This window comes from Ursus maritimus, unplaced genomic scaffold (assembly GCF_017311325.1).
Source record: "Ursus maritimus isolate PB19 unplaced genomic scaffold, ASM1731132v1 scaffold_6, whole genome shotgun sequence".
Classification (NCBI taxonomy): Eukaryota; Metazoa; Chordata; class Mammalia; order Carnivora; family Ursidae; genus Ursus; species Ursus maritimus.
In genome coordinates this window covers 82094554-82113375 of record NW_024426774.1, presented here as the reverse complement: position 1 = coordinate 82113375, position 18822 = coordinate 82094554, and the positions used below count along the sequence as shown (strand labels likewise).

At 43.2% G+C, this 18822-nt stretch overlaps 1 protein-coding gene across 2 annotated transcripts in view; it reads left to right on the top strand.

Annotated features, from left to right (window-relative positions):
- Positions 1–18822, top strand: part of UXS1 (UDP-glucuronate decarboxylase 1) — a 99089-nt gene that overhangs the window by 35690 nt on the left and 44577 nt on the right. For both annotated transcript variants that reach the window (XM_040623668.1, XM_040623667.1), the window contains exons 5-6: positions 393–453; positions 10152–10332. In XM_040623668.1, the coding sequence (XP_040479602.1) occupies positions 393–453; positions 10152–10332 (242 nt within the window). The remainder of the gene's footprint in view (positions 1–392; positions 454–10151; positions 10333–18822) is intronic.

Sequence of the window (18822 nt, the reverse complement as noted above, 5' to 3'; positions counted from 1 at the left end):
TCTTCCCCTTGCAAGACACAGTGTCCTGCTTTGGGTCTGTGACTTCATGCAGCTGCCTTCTTCCTTCCAGACATCGATACAGCATTGTGAGGAGGCCACCACATCCCTTACTTTGTGTTTCGCTCTGGCTGCTCGTAGCCTGTACCTTGGTAAATTTTCCTTTCTCCAGGATGGAATCTCTACCCCAGCTTGATTCTACACAAGGAGCAGGTTGCAAATTTCTTGAATTCCTATGAGCCAATAACCACTTGGTTCCTACAGCCCTCCCTTGGAATGGATAGAAGGAGCAGACAATAAAAATGCCACAATCTAGCCTTTGTTTTGATGTAGTAGAGAAAACCCCCCACAGGAGATGTTTGACTTTTCTTTTCTCATCTCTTCATGTTCTACAGCTTCACCCAGAAATACCCGCCAGTAAAATTTTTATCAGAAAAGGACCGTAAAAGAATTTTGGTAAGTTTGTACATCTGATTAATATTTGTAGTATCAAGAAACTGGCTTTTTAAATGGAGGTATAATTCACATACCCTAAGTCACCTGTACAGAATGTACAGTTTACTGCTTTATTGTATGTTCACAAAGTCCTACGACAGCACTGCATTCTAATTCCAGAAGATTTTCATCACTCCAGGAAAAACCCCATCCCTGTTGTCAGCCATCCTCCTCCCAGCTCCTGGCAATCACTGAAACTACTTTCTGTCTCAATGGATTTGCCTGTTTTGGACATTTCCCATGAATGAAATGATACAATATGTGGTCTTTAGTATCTGATTTCTTAAACTTAGAGTAATGTTTCTAAAGTTTATAGCACAAATCAGTACTTCATTCCTTTCTGTGGTTGGATAATATTTCATATTATGGATATACCACATTTTTGTTGATCCATTTGTCAGTTGATGGACATTTGGGGTTGTTTCTACTTGGAGGCCATTGTGAATAATGCTGCTATGAAACATAAGTGTACAAGTTTTTGTACAGACATAGTTTTTTGGTTCTCTTGGGAATATACCTAGTGCCACTAGCTGATGAGACTAATCGTGTCCCATTGAATTGTTTTGGCACCCTTGTCAAAAATCAGCTGACCATAAATGAAAATATTTTTTTCTAGACTCTTAGTTCTGTTCCATTGATCCTGCCTGTCCTTATGCCAGTACCACTGTCTTGGTTACTTGGTTTATAGTAAGTTTTGAAATTGGGAAGTGTGAATCCTCCCGCTTTGTCTTCTTTTCCAAGATAGTTTTGACTGTTCTCGATCCCTTACAGTTCGTGGTGAATTTTAGGATTAGCTCATCAGTTTGTTCAAAGAAGCCACCTGAGATTTCATTACAGACCACATTGAATCTGTGGATGAATTTGGGCAGTATTGTCATCTTAACAGTTTTATCTTCCGATCCTTGAACATGGGGTGTCTTTCTATTTTATTTAGGTCTTCATTAATTTTTTTTAACATTCTTTTTATAGTTTTCAGAGTATAAGTTTTACACTTTTGTTAGATTTATTCTAAAGTGTTTTACCCTTTTTGATATTAGCATTCATGGAATTGTTTTTTAGTTTCATTTTTATATTTTGTATTGCCAGTAAATAGAAATATAATAGATTTTTGTATTTTCTTATATCCTGCAACTTTGCTGAAATCTTTGGGTTCTAATAGTTTCAAGTAGATTCCTGAGGAGTTTTTATGTACTGTTCAAGATCATGTCATCTGCAATTATGGGTGGTTTAACTTCTGCCTTATCAGTGTGGATGCTTTCTTATTTCACTTCCCTGCCTAATTGTCCTGGCATAGAAGTGGGAAGAACAGACATCCTTGTCTTGTTCCTCATCTTAGGGGAAAGCTTTTAGTCTTTCACTTTGAGGTATGATGTTAGCTGAGAGCGTGTCATAGATGCCTTTTGTCAGGTTGACCAGATCCCTTCTAGCCCTGGTTTGTTCAGTTTGCAACCCAATCTTGCATATCTGGGGTAAATCTCTATTGGTTAATGTATAATCCTTTTTTATATACTGGTAGATTTGATTTGCTAGCATTTTGTTGAGGATATTTTTGTCTGTATTTATGAGAGATTTTGGTCTGTAATTTTCCTTTCTTCTGATGTCTTTTGCTTGTTTTGGTATCAGGGTAATACCTCATAGGATAAGTGGGAAAGTGTTCCCTCCTCTTCTATTTTTTAAGATGAATTTGTGAAGATTTGGTATTAATTCTTATTAAAGTGTTTGGTGAAATTCACCACAGAAGTTATCTGGGCTTAAGCTTTTTTTTGTTAATATCTTTTTTAACATTGCTAATTCACTCTCTGGTTATAGATCTATTCAGATTTTCCATTTCTTCTTGAGTTATTTTGGTAGTTTGTATCTTTAGAAATTACATTGCTTTAGCCGCCTACCCTAAGTTTTGGTGTGCTAGTTCCTCATAGTCACCCATTTCAAAGTATTTTCTAATTTTTCTTATAACTTATTCTTTGATCCTTTAGTCATCAGGAAGTGTGCTGGCTAATTTCTGCATACTTGTGAATTTCTCAAATTTCTTTGTTATTGAGGTCTAATTTCATTCTATTGTAGTCAGAGAACTTACTTTGTATGATTCAGTTCCTTTTAAATTATTGAGGCTTTTTTTATGGTCTAGGATATCATCTGTCCTAGAGAATATTTCATGTACTCTTTTTTTTTCTTTTAAAGATTTTATTTTTGAGTAAACTTTACACCCAGTATGGAGCTTGAACTCACAACCCTGAGATCAAGAGTCTCATGTTCCACTAACTGAGCCAGCCAGGCGCCCGTCATATATTCTTAAAAGGACTGTGTATTGTGCTGTTGTTGAGTGTTCTATAGATATCTGTTAGGTCTAGCTGGATTACAATGTTTTTCAAGTCCTTTATTTCCTTGCTAATCTTCTGTATAGTTCTGTCCATTATTGGGAGTGAGGTGTTGATGCCTCCAGCTATGATTGTTGAATTCTCTAGTTCTTCCTTCAGTTCTTTCCACTTTTGCTTTTTATATTTTGGGTCTCTGTTAGGTGTATAAATGTTTATAACTGTTTATCTACTTGATGGATTGACCCTTTTGTCATTATAAAATGCCCCTCTTTATCTATTAACATTTTTTTGTTTTAAAGTTTATTTTGTCTGATATCATCATAGCCACTCCAGCTTTCTTATTATTTCTATGCTATGTGTTATACTTTTTTACATTCAACACATTGTAACTTCCAGTCTTCAGTCTGTTTCCTTAAGATTTTATATAGTTGGACCTTGTTTTATTTTGTTTTTTTCCAGTCTGGCAGTCACTGCCTTTTGAGTGGTTGGTTTAATCCATTCACATTTAATGTTATTACCAACATAGTTGGATTTATAACTGCCATTTTATTTTGTGTTTCCCATATGCCTCATATCTTCTTTGTTCTTCCAGTCTTCCATTTTTCTTTTCTTATGCATTAAGTAAATCTTTTCTTATGTGACTTTTGAATTCCTTTAATTATTTTTTACTGTATTTTAAAAATTCATTTTGTTGCTATTTATTCTAGTGGTTACCATCTACATTTTAACTTAGGATACTCTACTTCAGTTTTATACTGAGTTCCAGTGAGATATAGAAATGCCAGTCCTACATAGTTCTGTTACCCACCCCTTCTCGTGATATTATTCTATACATTTTATGTATTACTTTAGTCCAGGTTATAAACTCCACAATACATTGTTATAATTGTTTTATATTTTATAATGTTTAAATTTTATATCTTTTAAATAAACTGAGGGAATAAAGGATAGTTAAGATGTATTTACAGAATTTGTTACATCATCCTTTTCATTACCCTGTCTAGTTTCCTTCATTTGTTCCTGTGGGTTTGAGTCAACTTTTGATGTCATTGCCTTACAGTAATACAACTGCCATCTACCCACTTCATGCTGTTGTCAAATATATTTCTGTATTTTACAGGGCAAATAATACAGTAATATACATATTATTTTATACAGTTGTTTTGCTGTGGTGATGGTGGTCGTAAAATATACGTAACACAATTTATCATTGTATCATTTAAGTATGTAGTTCTGTGGCTTTAAGTATGTTCACATTGTGCTATACAATTTGGTCTTTAAATCGATTAAGAGTAGAAAGGAGAGAGTGCCATTATATTGTCTTTTATAATTACCTAATTACTTTATTTGTTCCTCCCTCTTTTGTTTCCTCTGTGGGAAATGCTGCCTGGGATCGTTTGCTTTCAGCCTGAAGAACACACTTTAGTATTTCTTGTATGGCGGGGCTGCTGGCAATGAATACTCTCATTTTTTGTTTATCTGTTTTTGTTTTTCAGTTTTAGAAGTTTGAGTTGTATATAAAATTCTTGGCTGACAGTTTTCTTTCTTTTCTTTCTTTGAATGTGTTACCCCACTTCTTCCTCTGCTACTTGTGATCGAGAGTAGGCTGTTATTCATGTTGGGGTCCCTTGTATGTGAGGAGTCCTTTTCTTTGTCTCCTGTCTACTTTCTACAGGCCTCTGTCACAATTATGAGCTCAGCGGCTTAAAACAACAGAAACTGAAACTCTCCCACTACTGGAAGCTAGAATTCTGATGTCAGGGTGTTGGCAGGGCGCTGCTCTCTCTGGAGTTCCTAGGAGGAAATCTGTTTCATGCCTTTCTCTTAGCTTCTGATGTGGCCACTAGTCCTTGATTTCTTGTCCTGTAGACACATCCATCTTTGTATCCATCATCACACGGTGTTCTCCCGTGGGTCTCATACTGGATTCAGGATTTACCCTACTCCAGTATGACCGGATCTCAACGGATTACATCTGCAGTCGCCCTGTTTCCAAATAAGGTCATGATCTGAGATTCTAAGAAGGATATAAATTTTGTAGGGCAGTATTGAACCCCGTACAACCGCTTCCAAAATTTTATCTCTGTCTCTGATTTTCAGCATTTTTAGTATGATCTGACTACATGCATCTATTTCTGTTTGCATTTATCCTGCTTGGATGGAATTTGTTGAGATTCTTGAATGTGTAGATTCATGTGTTTTATGAGTCTGGGTAACTTTTCAGCCATTATTTCTTTGAATATTTTTTCTGTTCCTCTCTTTCTTCCTTTCTGGTGCTGCCATTACATGCATGTTGGTGTGTTTACTGGTGTCTCATGCTGGTCTGAGGTAATTCACTTTCCTTTCTTTTTTCTCTCTGCTCTTCAGGTTGCATAAACTCTCTTGATTTATCTTCAGGTTTGCTTTCTTTCTTCTGCCACATCCAATCAGTTGTTGACTCTCATGAATTTTTCTATACCTGTCAACCCCCAAATTTCCATTTGTTTCTATTTTATAATTTTTCCCTTTTTAGTCTCCGTTTACTTCTTCAAGCATGGTTTCCTCCCATTCTTGTGAACTTGTTTATGCTGGCTGACTTGAGGACTGTTGAATGTGACAGCTGGGCCCTGACACAGGCAGTTTTTGTCGCCTGGTGGTTTTCTCTGTGTCCACATCCCACATTCCTGTTTCTTTGCATGTCTCAAAGTCTTTTGTAGAGAACTGGGTATTTTGGGTAGTATATTGTAGCAACTCTGGGTACTATTTTCCTCTTTCTCCAAGCTTTGTTTTATTTTTCTTGTTTGTTTACTTGTTTAGTGACTTGGCTGGTCTCTTTCAGTGGTGTCTGCTCCCCTGGAGTATGGGATTCTGATGACCGCTGCTCAGAGGCTACAGCCTTGGAGATGGACACAGTCACCCTGGGATGGCGGTGGTTCTACCAGGGCTCTCTTTGACCATCTCTTAGCCTGATTTCTCTGTTAAGCTGTCTGCCTTGTATGGTATCACACTGACCGTTAGGCTCTAATAATTGCTAGTTGAGCAAACTGTGCTTTAATCAATGCTTTGCATTATAAATTGCTCCTCAGTCTGATCCCATTAAATTCTGGCCACTTTGCGGAGGTAGATTTTTAGGCCAGTCTTTGAGGTTTACTCTGACCCCAAAAGAGTCTGAGGCGTGTCTTTCCCTGGTTCTCTCTACTAAACTAGCTGGCCTGTGGCTAAGCTTGTTGCTTTCATAGAGCTACGGGCCTCTTTTTCGTTGCTTACCACTTAAATCTCTGGTTTTTGAGATAGCCTTTATGCTTGAACTTTCCCACTTTCTCTTTCAAATTAAGTCCATCTCTCTGGGGAGGGCTTTGGAACTCTTGTGTTTTTATTGACTGCCTCTGTCCCCAGGGGAAAATCTCTGAGCTACTACTGTGGAGCTGGAGGAGGGAGTGACGTTCCCTACAAGCAGGAAGCTGGCAGGAGCAGTAACCCTGGTCTTCTTGCCTTATCTCTCTGGGCATGGAATCCATTCCATGAGTGAGCTGGGGCAAGGGTGACCACAATCCCACTACTCAGTCACAGCCTGCCATGCCTGCAGTAGAGCCCCTGCCACATGAGTGGGAGCTGGAGGAGGAAGGTGTCTCTTAACCACTTGGCTCACACCTCAGGAATTTAGCCTGTGCAGCTCACAGCTGGGGGGAATGAGAAATGTGGGTGGCCTGCCCTTCCTGGGGAGATACTATTTATCTTTTGACCAGGAGCACCATTGTTTTGGCTACACCTAACACCCACCCACTCTAAACTATGAGGGTGGGAGTGGGCCATGGCCCAGGTGTCACTGATTCTCTCTGTTCTTACTGAATTTTAGTAGATCTTCTTGAATAAATGTTTCTTCATTTGCTTTATACCCTTAAGACAATTTCCAGAAACTTTAAATGGCTAGATTTTTATTTTTATTTTTTATTTTATTTTATTTTATTTTATTTTATTTTATTTTATTTTATGTTTTTTTTTAGATTTTTAAATTCTTACCAGTTATGGTTCTTTTGCCGGGGGACAGGTCTGTGGAGCACCTCACCTTGCCATTCTGTAAGAAATATTTTATCTGTGACTTTGATATATAAATGGTTGGTACACAAGGTTGTTTTTTGTTCTTTTACCTGTTATCTAGGCTGTAGGACTGTGTATCCCAAACACCAAAGTAGTAGTCTTGAATCAGTATTAAACTGATTCACCCATAATCTCCTTTTTCTTCTGGAAGTTATAGAAAACCTCTTGCCTTTTTAGATGGTTTATATAAATCTCACCCTGAGCAGACTCTTAACATCTGTTATATTTGCACACCCATCTTTTGGGGTTATTTCTACCATATCAAAAATGCGTAGGCATTTAAGCATGAATTGAGAAATATAACCGTGTCTTCAACAGCAGAGAAAAGTTAATTTTCCAGTCTTTCTGCTGCCACATGTTGGAGCAATCAGAATATTTGATGCCCTACACTAATATATGAGCCATGCATAGTTTTGCAAGGGTTATTATTATATTCACATGGGATGATCTTCCCGTCGATGCTGAGTATTACCGAATTTATTTCACTTTTCACATAACCACAGTAAGTGGACTGAGTGTCCTTCACTCCTCTGCCATCTCGTAGGTTAAGCCGCATTTCATAGTCATCTGGTGCCACATTGTTGCTAAAACCCAAAGCCTTTTCAGTGATTGTGGAAGCCTTGGCACAAAGAAGAGGTTTGTCAGAAAGGCATTCTTCTTGCTGACTGAGCAGCATGAGTTTGAATGCTGCCCTTGAACTGGACCAGGTTCGCTGCCTGTGAGCTCCCACAAGAGCAGGAAGTACAAGCAGTTGAGATGAGCTCATAACTGCAGAGCCGTGCAAAGCTGTGTGGAGTCCATTCAGTTCCACTGTAAGAGGTCTCCTGTCCTTTCTTCCTGCTCTCTTTTTGGGGTGTTAGCTCCTTGTTATTCAAAGGATATGCCTGGGTTTGGCGATTTGTTTTCCTGGGGGAGCTTGTAAGTGATGAGATTCTGCCAGTTTTGTTTCTGTTTGAAATGCTTGCCTAATGGGCTGAAATTGATTAGGGAGTGACATTGTATAACCACCAGCTCCGTTACATAAATCTTTAAGTATTTTCGATAGAAAGTGCTTACTCAAGAGAAAGAGTTCAAATGCATTTCAACCAAGGCTGAGGCGCTTCCAGCAAGTTTATGTCACCACTAAAACTAGTGAAATGTTGGAGGCAATCATGTATAATTTAGTACGCTGCATTTCTGCTAGCTCTGAGTAGTCGCTCGGTTATTTTAGGTGTGGAGATAAAGTTAGCATGTGACAGAACATCTTAGTTTAGGGAACATTTGCATATAGATATAGAGTTACATTAAAAAAGGTTAAATTTCTTCGAAAAGAGATGTAATTTTTCTGATTTATGAACTGTGGAAGGCTTGGAAAAATGCAATAAATGAAGTCCAAATAAAATGAATTTTCATCCCTCGAGTTAAGCACTAATAGAGCTAGATTTGGAATTCATGTGTTTTTCCTGAACGTTCTGTTTTCAAATCATCATTCGGTTATACAGGTGAGATGTAGGCATTCTGAGGATAAAACATGAACCAGACAAATCTACAGGTAGTGGAGAGAATATGAAATTAGGAAGACTCTGAGCTTATTCTGTCCTCACTAGTGATCTGGGGATCATGGTCCAAAATGCAGTTCCCCTGGGTGTCAGTTTCCTATCTGCGAAGCAGAGAGGGTTTAGGAAATGGTGCTCTCCTTAAAGAATGAATGCAGCTGTTTGAAAGCTGTTGAGCGTCAGGACTTTTCAAGCATCCATGTTCTCAACCATGATACAGCTGACCCTTGAACAACTCAGGGGTGAGAGGCGCTGACCACTCACCCCCCACAGCCCCACATGCTGTCCAGAATCCGTGTGTAACTTTTGACTCCTGTTGCCTGCTGTTGACTGGCAGCCTTACCATAACACGAAGAGTCGATTAACACATATTCTGTGTGTTACGTGTATTACATATTTTGTTCTTACAAGAAAATAAACTGGGGAAAAGAAAATGTATTAAGGACATCGTAAGGAAGAGAAAATACATTGACAGCCCCGTTCTGTGTTGATGGAACACAAATCTGCATAAGAGTGGAGCCTGCAGTTCACACCCATGTCCTTCGAGGCTCTGCTATGTTTGCATTTTCATCAGAGCCTATGTAAATGTCTGGACGGGGTTGACGTGGTTCTTCTGCGGCTGGCATGACCCCGCCCCGTCCCCCAAATCTACTTCCTTCGCCCCTGGCTGCTTTGCTCTCGCCCGTGGTGAACATTTGAATTATGTGTCAGATTTATCTGCACTTTGTGGCAAACTAAATGCTTTAAAACCATGTGCCTAAGGGTTTATGTGTGGTTTCTTTTTTTTTTTTTTTTGTAAAAGAATTGGCGTCTTAACTCCTGTTAATTCTCTCAGTTTGGAACAGGAGGGTGGGGTGAGTGCAAGTTTGACGGCAGAGAAGGCAGAGCGGAGAACAGAACAGGGCAGAGAAAGTAGTTTCTCACGGCTAGTCTGCTTTCTGAGTTTATTCTTTTCACTCCTTCCTCCCCAAAATGCAGTATGGTTTTTGTGGCCCCCTCCATTTATACTGTTTAATTTGAATCAAGTCTATGTATTAAACAGCGTGTTAAGTCGTGATTGCCTCTTCGCATTTGTCGTGGCTCAGGTTTTGGAAGCACACTACTGCTGGCCCCCTGCCCCCACAGCGGACCCCCTGTCCCCATTGGGCCCTTCAGCGGACCCCCTGCAGCGGTCGCGCTCCCGCTCAGTCACCGAATGGTGGAACTTAATCATTTAGGGCTCTGGTCTGCAAACAGCATCTATCGCTTATTCATTTGTTCTCATAAGCAGTTGGAAAGATAATTGTTTTTTATGACCTATCTGTGTCCAGTTTAAAAACCACATATATTATTTGGTCGTTCACTGAATCTCTGCATGTTGCTAATCACTTTTTAAAAGAAAGTCATTCTGAAACTTCGCAGGAGTGGTGGTAGAACGATACAAGTGATATTCAGTGACCTCTCCGGTATAAAATAAGAACTTTCTAATGTAAAATTCTCTGTCAGAGGAGACACTTGGGAACTTGTAACTATTGCGACAGCTTCAAGTTTTAGGCTGCTTAGAAGTTGACAATAGTATAACGACTTGTCCTGGAGGAAGAGTGAAGATGCTGTCGGTAAACTGTTAGTGTCTTCCTTCCTTGCTCTCCTCCCAAGTTTGAAGCTGTGGCTGCACCAAAGCCATATCCCCTTGAAGTTGGTTGTCACCGTGTCCTCTTGTGCTTTCTCCGGGGATGTGGGGCATGTGCAGATCACCGGAGGAGCGGGGTTCGTGGGCTCCCACCTCACCGACAAGCTCATGATGGACGGCCACGAGGTGACTGTGGTGGACAACTTCTTCACGGGCAGGAAGAGGAACGTGGAGCACTGGATCGGCCATGAGAACTTCGAGCTGATTAACCACGATGTGGTGGAGCCTCTGTACATTGAAGGTGGGTGAAAGTGCACGCTGACAGTGCCTGGAGCCTGCCGGGTGGGTTCCTCAGAGCAGCCGGACCCCCCACCCCCCGGAGCCTTCTGACCCGGCCACAGTGAGTGTGAGTTGTGCCTCGTTTCTGAAATGGTCTTATTGGGTACAAGGCACTCTCCTAGTTTCTCTGATAAAGAGCAGTGGTGGCAGTGTGGGCGCTTGACTGCCCTGTCCCGAGCACTCCTGGCTTGGAGTGTCACGGTCTGTTCCATAGGGCTGGTGTCGTGCACGACCCTTGCCACTGCATAACACATCCAATGCCTGCCCCATTTGTGTGAAAGTACTTCGAGCTTCCTGCGGGTGCTAGTTGGTGTGGAATGCTTTTTTTTTTTTTTTTTGCTTTTTTTTTTATGATGCTATGTTAGTCACCATACAGGACATTATTAGTTTTTGATGTAGTGTTCCATGATTCCTTGTTTGCGTATAACACCCAGTGCTCCATGCAATCTATGCCCTCCTTAATACCCTTTACCGCGCTAGCCCATCCCCCTGCCCCCTCCCCTCTAAAACTCTCTGTTTCCTGTGGAATGCTACTTAATAGTGAAATTCCACATCAGGAGTTTAAAGCCTCAGTAACTTTGCCACTCTAAAGGAGTCAGGGATTGAGGGCTGTAGTGGGTTGGATGGTAGTCCCCAAAAAGATACATCCATGTCTTAATCCCTGGAACCTGTGAATGTGAGCTTCTGTGGGAAAAAGGTCTCTGCTGATGTAACGAAGTTAAGGATCTCTGGATGAGATCAGCCTGGATTACGCAGCTGGGCCGTACTTCCAATGGTGAGTGCCTTTCTAAGAGACAGAATGGAGAAGACGCAGATGCATGGGGAGAAGAGCAGGTCTCACGAACACCGAGGCAGAGACTGAGGCCATGCAGCCCCAGGCTGAGGACCGCCTACACGGCAAGAGTGGTTCTCCCCTAGAGGCTTTGAGGGAAGCGTGGCCTTGCCAACACTGTTTTCTACAACTGGGAAAAGAAATTTCTGGTGTTGTAGTTCACCTAGCGTGTGGCACTTCAGCTAAAACAGCCACAAGAGGCTAGTGGGGGTGGGGGTTTGTCTGAGGTGTGCTGATGAGAACCTCTACCTGGTGCTTGCCTAGCAGGCCTCTTGGGATCACCAGACTTCACCTTCCTTCTCGTTTAAATCTGACCAGAACCCTGAGAGGTAAGTGGTATCGTCCCCCCTTGAATGTTTATGGAAAACGAATTGGGCTGTGGTCTGCCCAAAGCCATGAGGTCTGTTAAGTGGTCAGGCCGGAGCTCCGCCTCAGGTTGCAGGCTCAGAAGCTCGAGCGTCACCTGCCCCTCGTCATGCATGGATAGGGTACCGTTCTGCTTTTCCACGTTATTCAGTCATGGACATTTTCCCATGTCAATACAAAGTATCTTGCAGAACCGGTATGGTTGCTGAGCAGTGTTTATCATATGGGTATACCAGGCTTTATTTACTCCTATCCTTAAACGTTCTCCAGTGTTTACTTATAAGTATCTTTGTCTGAATTTTATTTCCTTAATAAAGAGTTCGAATGTGGATTTTGCCATATGCTGATCTGTCCTCATTATTTGGTGTTGTCTGTTTGACTAACAGGAGTAGCACTGAGCATTATCTTCAAAAACTACTAACAAAATAGTTTGCTAATTTGATAGAAAACACATGGTTCTTTGACTAAAATAGATTTTTTTTCCTAACAAGTTAAAATTCACAAAAGAAATCTAAATAGTTCTTTTACCTTTTTTTTAAAAAAATTGCTTTTCTTAGGGGTTCTTCAATATAGGGATATTAATCATTTGGTATATATTTAATATTTGCCCCTCCCCCAAATCTGGTTTTTGTCTTCTAATTCCATTGAAATTTTTATAATTACAGTCTCATGTTTATTTTCCCCCTTTGTTCTGTTTCTTTTATGCTCTCAGTGTCCCAAGAATAGAGAAATATTCAGCCATGGTGTCTTGTTTGTGTGATTTTTTTTTTTTTTTTAACATATAGTTTTTAATCTACCAGGGATTTATTTTGTGGTTCGGCTGTAGTTTCTGAGGTGAACCAGACGATCTAGGTAATAGATATATTGGCTCACATTCCCCCTGGACTTGATCGTGGGTTTGCTGTGAGGGTTAATTGAGGTAATGCACATGGCAGGGCGCTCACAGGCAGGCTTGCAAAGTGTGGGAGTCTGCGCGCTGCGGTGAAAGGCCTCGCTCGTGGAGTTAAGGTCATGAATCCGCTGGTATCAGTAAGATGCCGAGATTACCTGGGGCTCTGTGGGCGGGCCCACACAATCATGCAAGTATTGAAAAGCAGCGGCAGCAGCAGGGGGAGGAGCGAGTTGGAGAGACCTGGTAGATGGGATGCCTCCGAGACACAGGCACAGGGAGGTCAGGGGGATTCGAGGTATGAGGGGGACTTGACCCACGGCTGCTGGCTCCATCAGTGGAAAAACTAACGTGGAAGGGAACTATGGCAGGCACCGTACGCACAGGCGAGGACAGGTCACTCAAGGGTGCCCTCAGTCATGTCATCCCTGTGTGACAATGCAACCCCGAGGGGAGGGGGCAAATCAAACTGAGTTCATCTGGTTAAATTCATGCTGTGTCTGGCTGAGCCTGTGGGCAGCTGCTGGGAGTTCCCAGCCCACAGCCAGCAGGGAGACTCGGACCTCAGTGCTGCAGCCTCGTGCAACTGAACTTTGCCGACAGCTTGACTCACCCACTGATGACAGGCATGCAGCCCTGCTGACACCCGATTTCAGCCTGTGAGGGCAGAGGGAGAACCGGCTGAGCCACAGCGCGCCTGACCTGCAGACCCGGTAGATCATTAATGGGCATTTTTTTTCACCTCTAAGTTTGTTAGGGCATCAGTAGAAAACCGCAGGGCTTAGCAGAGGGCCTGGTGCCTCAGAAGTGCTCCCCGAATAGTAGCTGCTATTATTATTCCTCTTTCCCCTTTTTTTGCACATGGCAATAAACACTTGTGAAATGAAACAATTGGTCACATAATTTCAGTACTATCGAGAAACCAAAACTTAGTAAAAACAGTGTGTTGGTAAGTAAATTATCTGCTTTTCCTCTGAGCTTTGACACCAAAACTATTGGAGACCATTTCTCCCACTTCTGGCAGTAGACTCCGTGTGGAGGGCACACACAAATGCACCGAATGGACTCACAAGAACGGGGTCGCACTTCTGCCCTTCGCTGGCAGTGGGAATAGCACCGTGTGGGAGAGCATAAGACACATTTCTCCACCTTCATAGTCCAAAGCCTGTTTTTCACTTTCTCCAACCTTAGCGTAAGGGGTTTTGACATGCCTGGGACAGTCTCCCCAGCCCCTCCCCATCTCAGTGCCCATCTGACTCAGCCCCAGACGGGGAGGAGAGCATCCATCACTGGATCCTGCTTGTGGGTACAGTTGTACGTCTCAGGGGTAGTAATCCTTCCCCCCCCTGAAGCCAGACACAGCATGAATTTAACCAGATGAACTCAGTTTGATTTGCCCCCTCCCCTCGGGGTTGCATTGTCACACAGGGATGACACGACTGAGGGCACCCTTGAGTGACCTGTCCTCGCCTGTGCGTACGGTGCCTGCCATAGTTCCCTTCCACGTTAGTTTTTCCTCTGATGGAATGTTACAGCCTGTGCTCATCCTGAGTGGAATTACCATTTGGTGTAGCGTGTACTCCAGTCTTTTAGCGGCAGTGAAGGAGTTAACGTGTCCTGTCGATGTGATTGAATTATTCTTCTCCTCTGTGCGGGAGAGAGTGTTACAAGGCATGTACACCGAACGTTTAATGCGTAACTCTACTCTTGAGTACCTTTTTCCCCAGAAAAGACACTCCACTTGAGTGGTATTGACACCGCAGCAGGAACGTTCTTCGGCTCTGAAGAGTATTGTATGGAATTTGTTTTGGTTTCTTTGTCTTTCCGGGGCTGGCGGGTTGTTTGGGTTGTAACGGGGTAGCAGTGGGGACACCTAATTCGGCAGCGTCCTAGCGGAGCTTCATGAACTTTCCTTCACAGATTGCCGCCTCTCATTATTTTCCAAGTGTAACCAGGATGCTTCAGAGGCAGAGGCATTAGCTGTTTCACTGTTGTGGGAAAGTAACTGTTCTCTGCACTCGGAATGTGGTGGTGGCATTTGGGAAGGGAGAGAGTGATTGCCACATCCTCGGGGTCGGGGCTGAGGGTGGGGTCCCCTGGAATTTGGGGATGGCCATGAGGTCATGAATTGTAAAACTGAAAAAGACCAGTGGTGCTGGTGTCATAGGGGTTCTGCCAGAGGCCCTGCGTGGTCTGGAGAGAAGGAATAGCGCTGCTTTGGAGGGAATTATAATACTCACTGAAATAAGTGAATCTGGTTTTAGATTGCTTTAAAAGAACTCTGGATTTTACCAAACGAGACATTGAAGTTTCAGATGATGAATCTCTGGAAGGAGTCAAGTTAACCCTTCCAACCCATGTATTAAGGGTTCCGGGAAGTTTCAGACAAGCCAGGGTTTGGGGGTTGTGGGGTGTGTTCAGGTTTTGTGAAGGAGATGCCAGGCCACGGAGATGGTGGAAAGGAGGCGCAGCGTTGGGGCAGCCCCTCGTTCCAGCCTTGAGGGCTGGCAGGTGGGTGTCGGCCACAGGCAGGCTCCCTGAGAAGAGAGCATGTCTAGACAAAGAGCCGTGTGATCATGGCAGCAAGGATTAGGGACGCATAGGACACTGAGCACTGACCCTGGAGGCTTTTTCAGAGCAGAGCCGACTCTGCTGGAGGAGGATGGAGGTCTGGCCAATCCCTGACTTTCAGTGGTCAACTTAAATGATTTTCTGACTTTACAATGGTGTGATAACAGTACACATTCAGTGGAAATCATATGTTGAATTTTTAAAAAGATTTTATTTATTTATTTGAGAGGGAGAGAGAAAGAGCAGGAGCAAGGGGGAGGAGCTGAGGGAGAGAGAGAAACAGACTCCCCGCTGAGCAGGGGTCATGACCTGAGCTGAGTCTAAGGCGGACTAACCTACTGAGCCACGCAGGCACCCCATACTTGAATTTTTAATCTGGATCTTTTTCTGGGCTAGGGACATGTGGTCATGTCTTCTTGTGATGCTGGCAGCGGCAGGAGCTGCAGCTCGCAGTCAGCCAGCCAGCGATCACGAGGTCAGCAACCGATAGATTTACCACCACTCCATACCCAGACCACCCTTCGGCTTTCACTTTCAGTACCATGCTGATAAGGTGCAGGAGATATTCAGCACTTTGTCACAAAGTAGGCTTTGTATTAGAGGCTTTTTCCCAGGGGTGGGCTAATGTAAGTGTTCTGAGTACATGTAACGCAGCATAGGCTAAGCTATATGTTCTGGAGGTTATTTTATTAGCACTTCCGCATCATGTGAATATAGTATGGTTTTATTATTGGTGTTGTTGGCTATCTGGGGAGTTTGCAAGTATGGGCCATGATGACCCCTCCTTGAGAAAGCTGCCCCGTATACACATCAAAGTCACTTGTCATTGCCTTAGACTCATGTCCAGGCTCATGGTGTATACAGCCCGTGTCCTTCCCAGAAGCTATCCCAATTTACTTGTCCACCGTCTACACAAGCAGGAATCTGGAAACCAACATTTCTATAGAGACGGAAGAAGACAGAGACACCCATTGCTTCATGGGGAGCCTGCTCCTGGAACATGCAGTCCCTGTGAGTACGAGGTCCAGGACAATGAAAGCAGAAAATGACAATCGTAAACACTTCATGAATACTCACTGTGTTCCAGGCACTGTTCTAATCACTGTGTATAATTAACAGATTTAATTCTTTCAATGTACGGGTGAGGTAGGCAGTTATTATCCTCGTGCGCAGGTGAGGGAACCAGTGCGTGGAGTCCTGTAACCCACCTTGTACCCGGGTGCAGGGATCCTGTGCAAGGCCAGGAGGGGTGGGCAGCAAGACAGGGAAGACACGAGAGGCTGGACTATCACACCCAGGTGCCCTGGAGTTGACCAGGAATGGTGGATGGAAACTGTGTTTGCCAAGAGCATTGAGTCTGTGTTGATGTAGATATTTGAGCAGTGCTATTTTGATTAGAATATTTTTGTTGGATTATAATTTAGAATTTTTTTCTCCCGTTCAGTTTTTGTTGCAAATGTAAACATAAAATGCAGAGGCTACAGATGCGAGATTCCCCCCTCTGTTGAAGTTGGAGCCGTGGGGAATTCCTGCAGTGAAGCTCTGGGACCTTAGCTGCCTTCTTGCCACGGTGTTAGCACGGTGACCCCTGAGCACTTGGGGGATGTTCCGGGGGAGGTGAGGGCCCTGCTGGCTGCAGGAAATTGACAGGCAGCAGTGCTGACCAGAACTTTTGATCCTGGGGCTGAGCCAGATCTCTGACATGTACAGTCTTCCCTTTGCATTAAGTCAATATTTGATATGAATCAAGGCAAAAAATCCCACTCGTTTAGTTCTTTGTGCCAAGAGAAATTTGGTCTTTACACTGAAAAGTCCTGCATCTTCTTAAATCCTGTTTTCCATCATAAATACCGGTGTTGAGGGACAAGGGTTAAGGCTGCACATTCCATGTGGCAGAGAGGGACATCTTGTGCAGTCTTTATGCCAGGGCTCTGGCCGGGACTGCAGGGAGAGGACATGTTGTATAAACAGGAGTATCTTTATGCTGGGATTTTACTTTATGCTAAATAATCACACAAAGTCACAGCAAGAACCAACCTTGTTTTACTATATAGTTTTTCCAAAGCTTCAGGGTGCAACTCCTTGGTGGGTATCTTACCAGTTTATTATGGTGCATCTCTGACACAGGGAAGCAGTCAGACACAGGCTACACTAGGAACTTATATTAAAAAAAAAAAAAAATCACGGGGAGGTGTAAACATTCAGTTGGCTTTTACATGGATTTCCCCTTCGGTAGGAGATTACACTTTTTTTTTTTTTAATTTTTTTTTTTTTTTTGAGATGTTATTTATGGGGGGGGAGCATGAGCAGGGAGAGGAGCAGAAGCTGAGGGAGAAGTGATTCCCTGCTGATCAAGGAGCCCCAGGTAGGGCTCGATCCCAGGACCCCGAGATCATGACCTGAGCCAAAGGCAGATGCTTAACAGACTGAGCCTTCCAGGCTCCCCTACACTTGATTTTTTGGATGGAGTCTGAACAACGATTTTGGGTGATCTGGAGTTGTTCGATTTCAACACCTTTGTCCTTTTATATTTGTGTATCATCTGTGTATTTCCAGGCACAGTGAAATTCATCCTGAAAACCTGTGGGAAGCTGGTTTGTGGTTAGTGTCGCTACAGGATCGTTGTTTTGAGAATTCACTGTGGGGCTGAGCAGGCCTCAGCTGTACCCCACCCCTTGCCCATCCTCTTCCCAGCATAAAAATAACGTCCTGTGGGGGCGCCTGGGTGGTGCAGTCGTTAAGCGTCTGCCTTGGACTCAGGGCTTGATCCCGACGTTCTGGGATCGAGCCCCACATCAGGCTCCTCCACTATGAGCCTGCTTCTTCCTCTCCTATTCCCCCTGCTTGCGTTCCCTCTCTCGCTGGCTGTCTCTATCTCTGTCAAATATATAAATAAAATCTTTAAAAAAAAAAATAACGTCCTGTGTTTGTCAGGAAGGCTGTTTTGGACCTATTGAAGGAAATTCTGTGAAAAAGGAAAACACCAGTTTGCCTTACTATTTCCCTTCCTTGATCATTAATTTGAGCTCTTTTAGGGCTCATTGCTTAGGCTCCTATTTTTCTGGCCATGATTACCGCACGTGGCCCTTGTAAATGCTTCGGGCTCACAGGAGGGTCACCTGGCGGTCATGTTGAGAGGCGCAGCTCCAGCGAGTGAATGGCCATGCCTTTCTTTCTCTTGTTTTTTTCCTCTCTTCCTTCAACTTAGATTTTTGAATGTCATGCTCATTTTTGGTGTAAGTTTTTTATGATGCAATTGACATCTTTTGAGGGCTTTTTTTCCCCCTGGGCTGTGAGGGTTAATTTTGCTGCTCTGTTATTATTAATATTACTCAGTATTTTTGTAGCACTTCTCATACTGATTATTTATGCTTGTTCTAAAATCCACCCCCCCCCCCCGCTCTCCTCTTCACAATTTCTTATGCAAATAATTACTCAGCATCCCCTGTTGCTTGGTCCTTTTTAGGACAGGAACCGGAGTTACTTTCATTAATGCTCCTAGCAGAACACATTCTCATGGGAAAGAGGAGCTATTGGAAATACTGATTTTCCGTAAGACTTCAGGTTCTTCTTCTTCTTCTTCTTTTAAAGATTTTATTTATTTGTCAGAGAGACCACACACAAGAGGGGGGTGGGGGGTGGCAGGCAGAGGGAGAAGCAGTCTCCCTGCTCAGCAAGGAGCCGGATGGGGGACTCGATCCCAGGATCCTAGGATCATGACCTGAGCCGAAGGCAGACGCTTAACTGACTGAGCCACCCAGGTGTCCCAGACTTCAGGTTCTTTTTAAGCACGA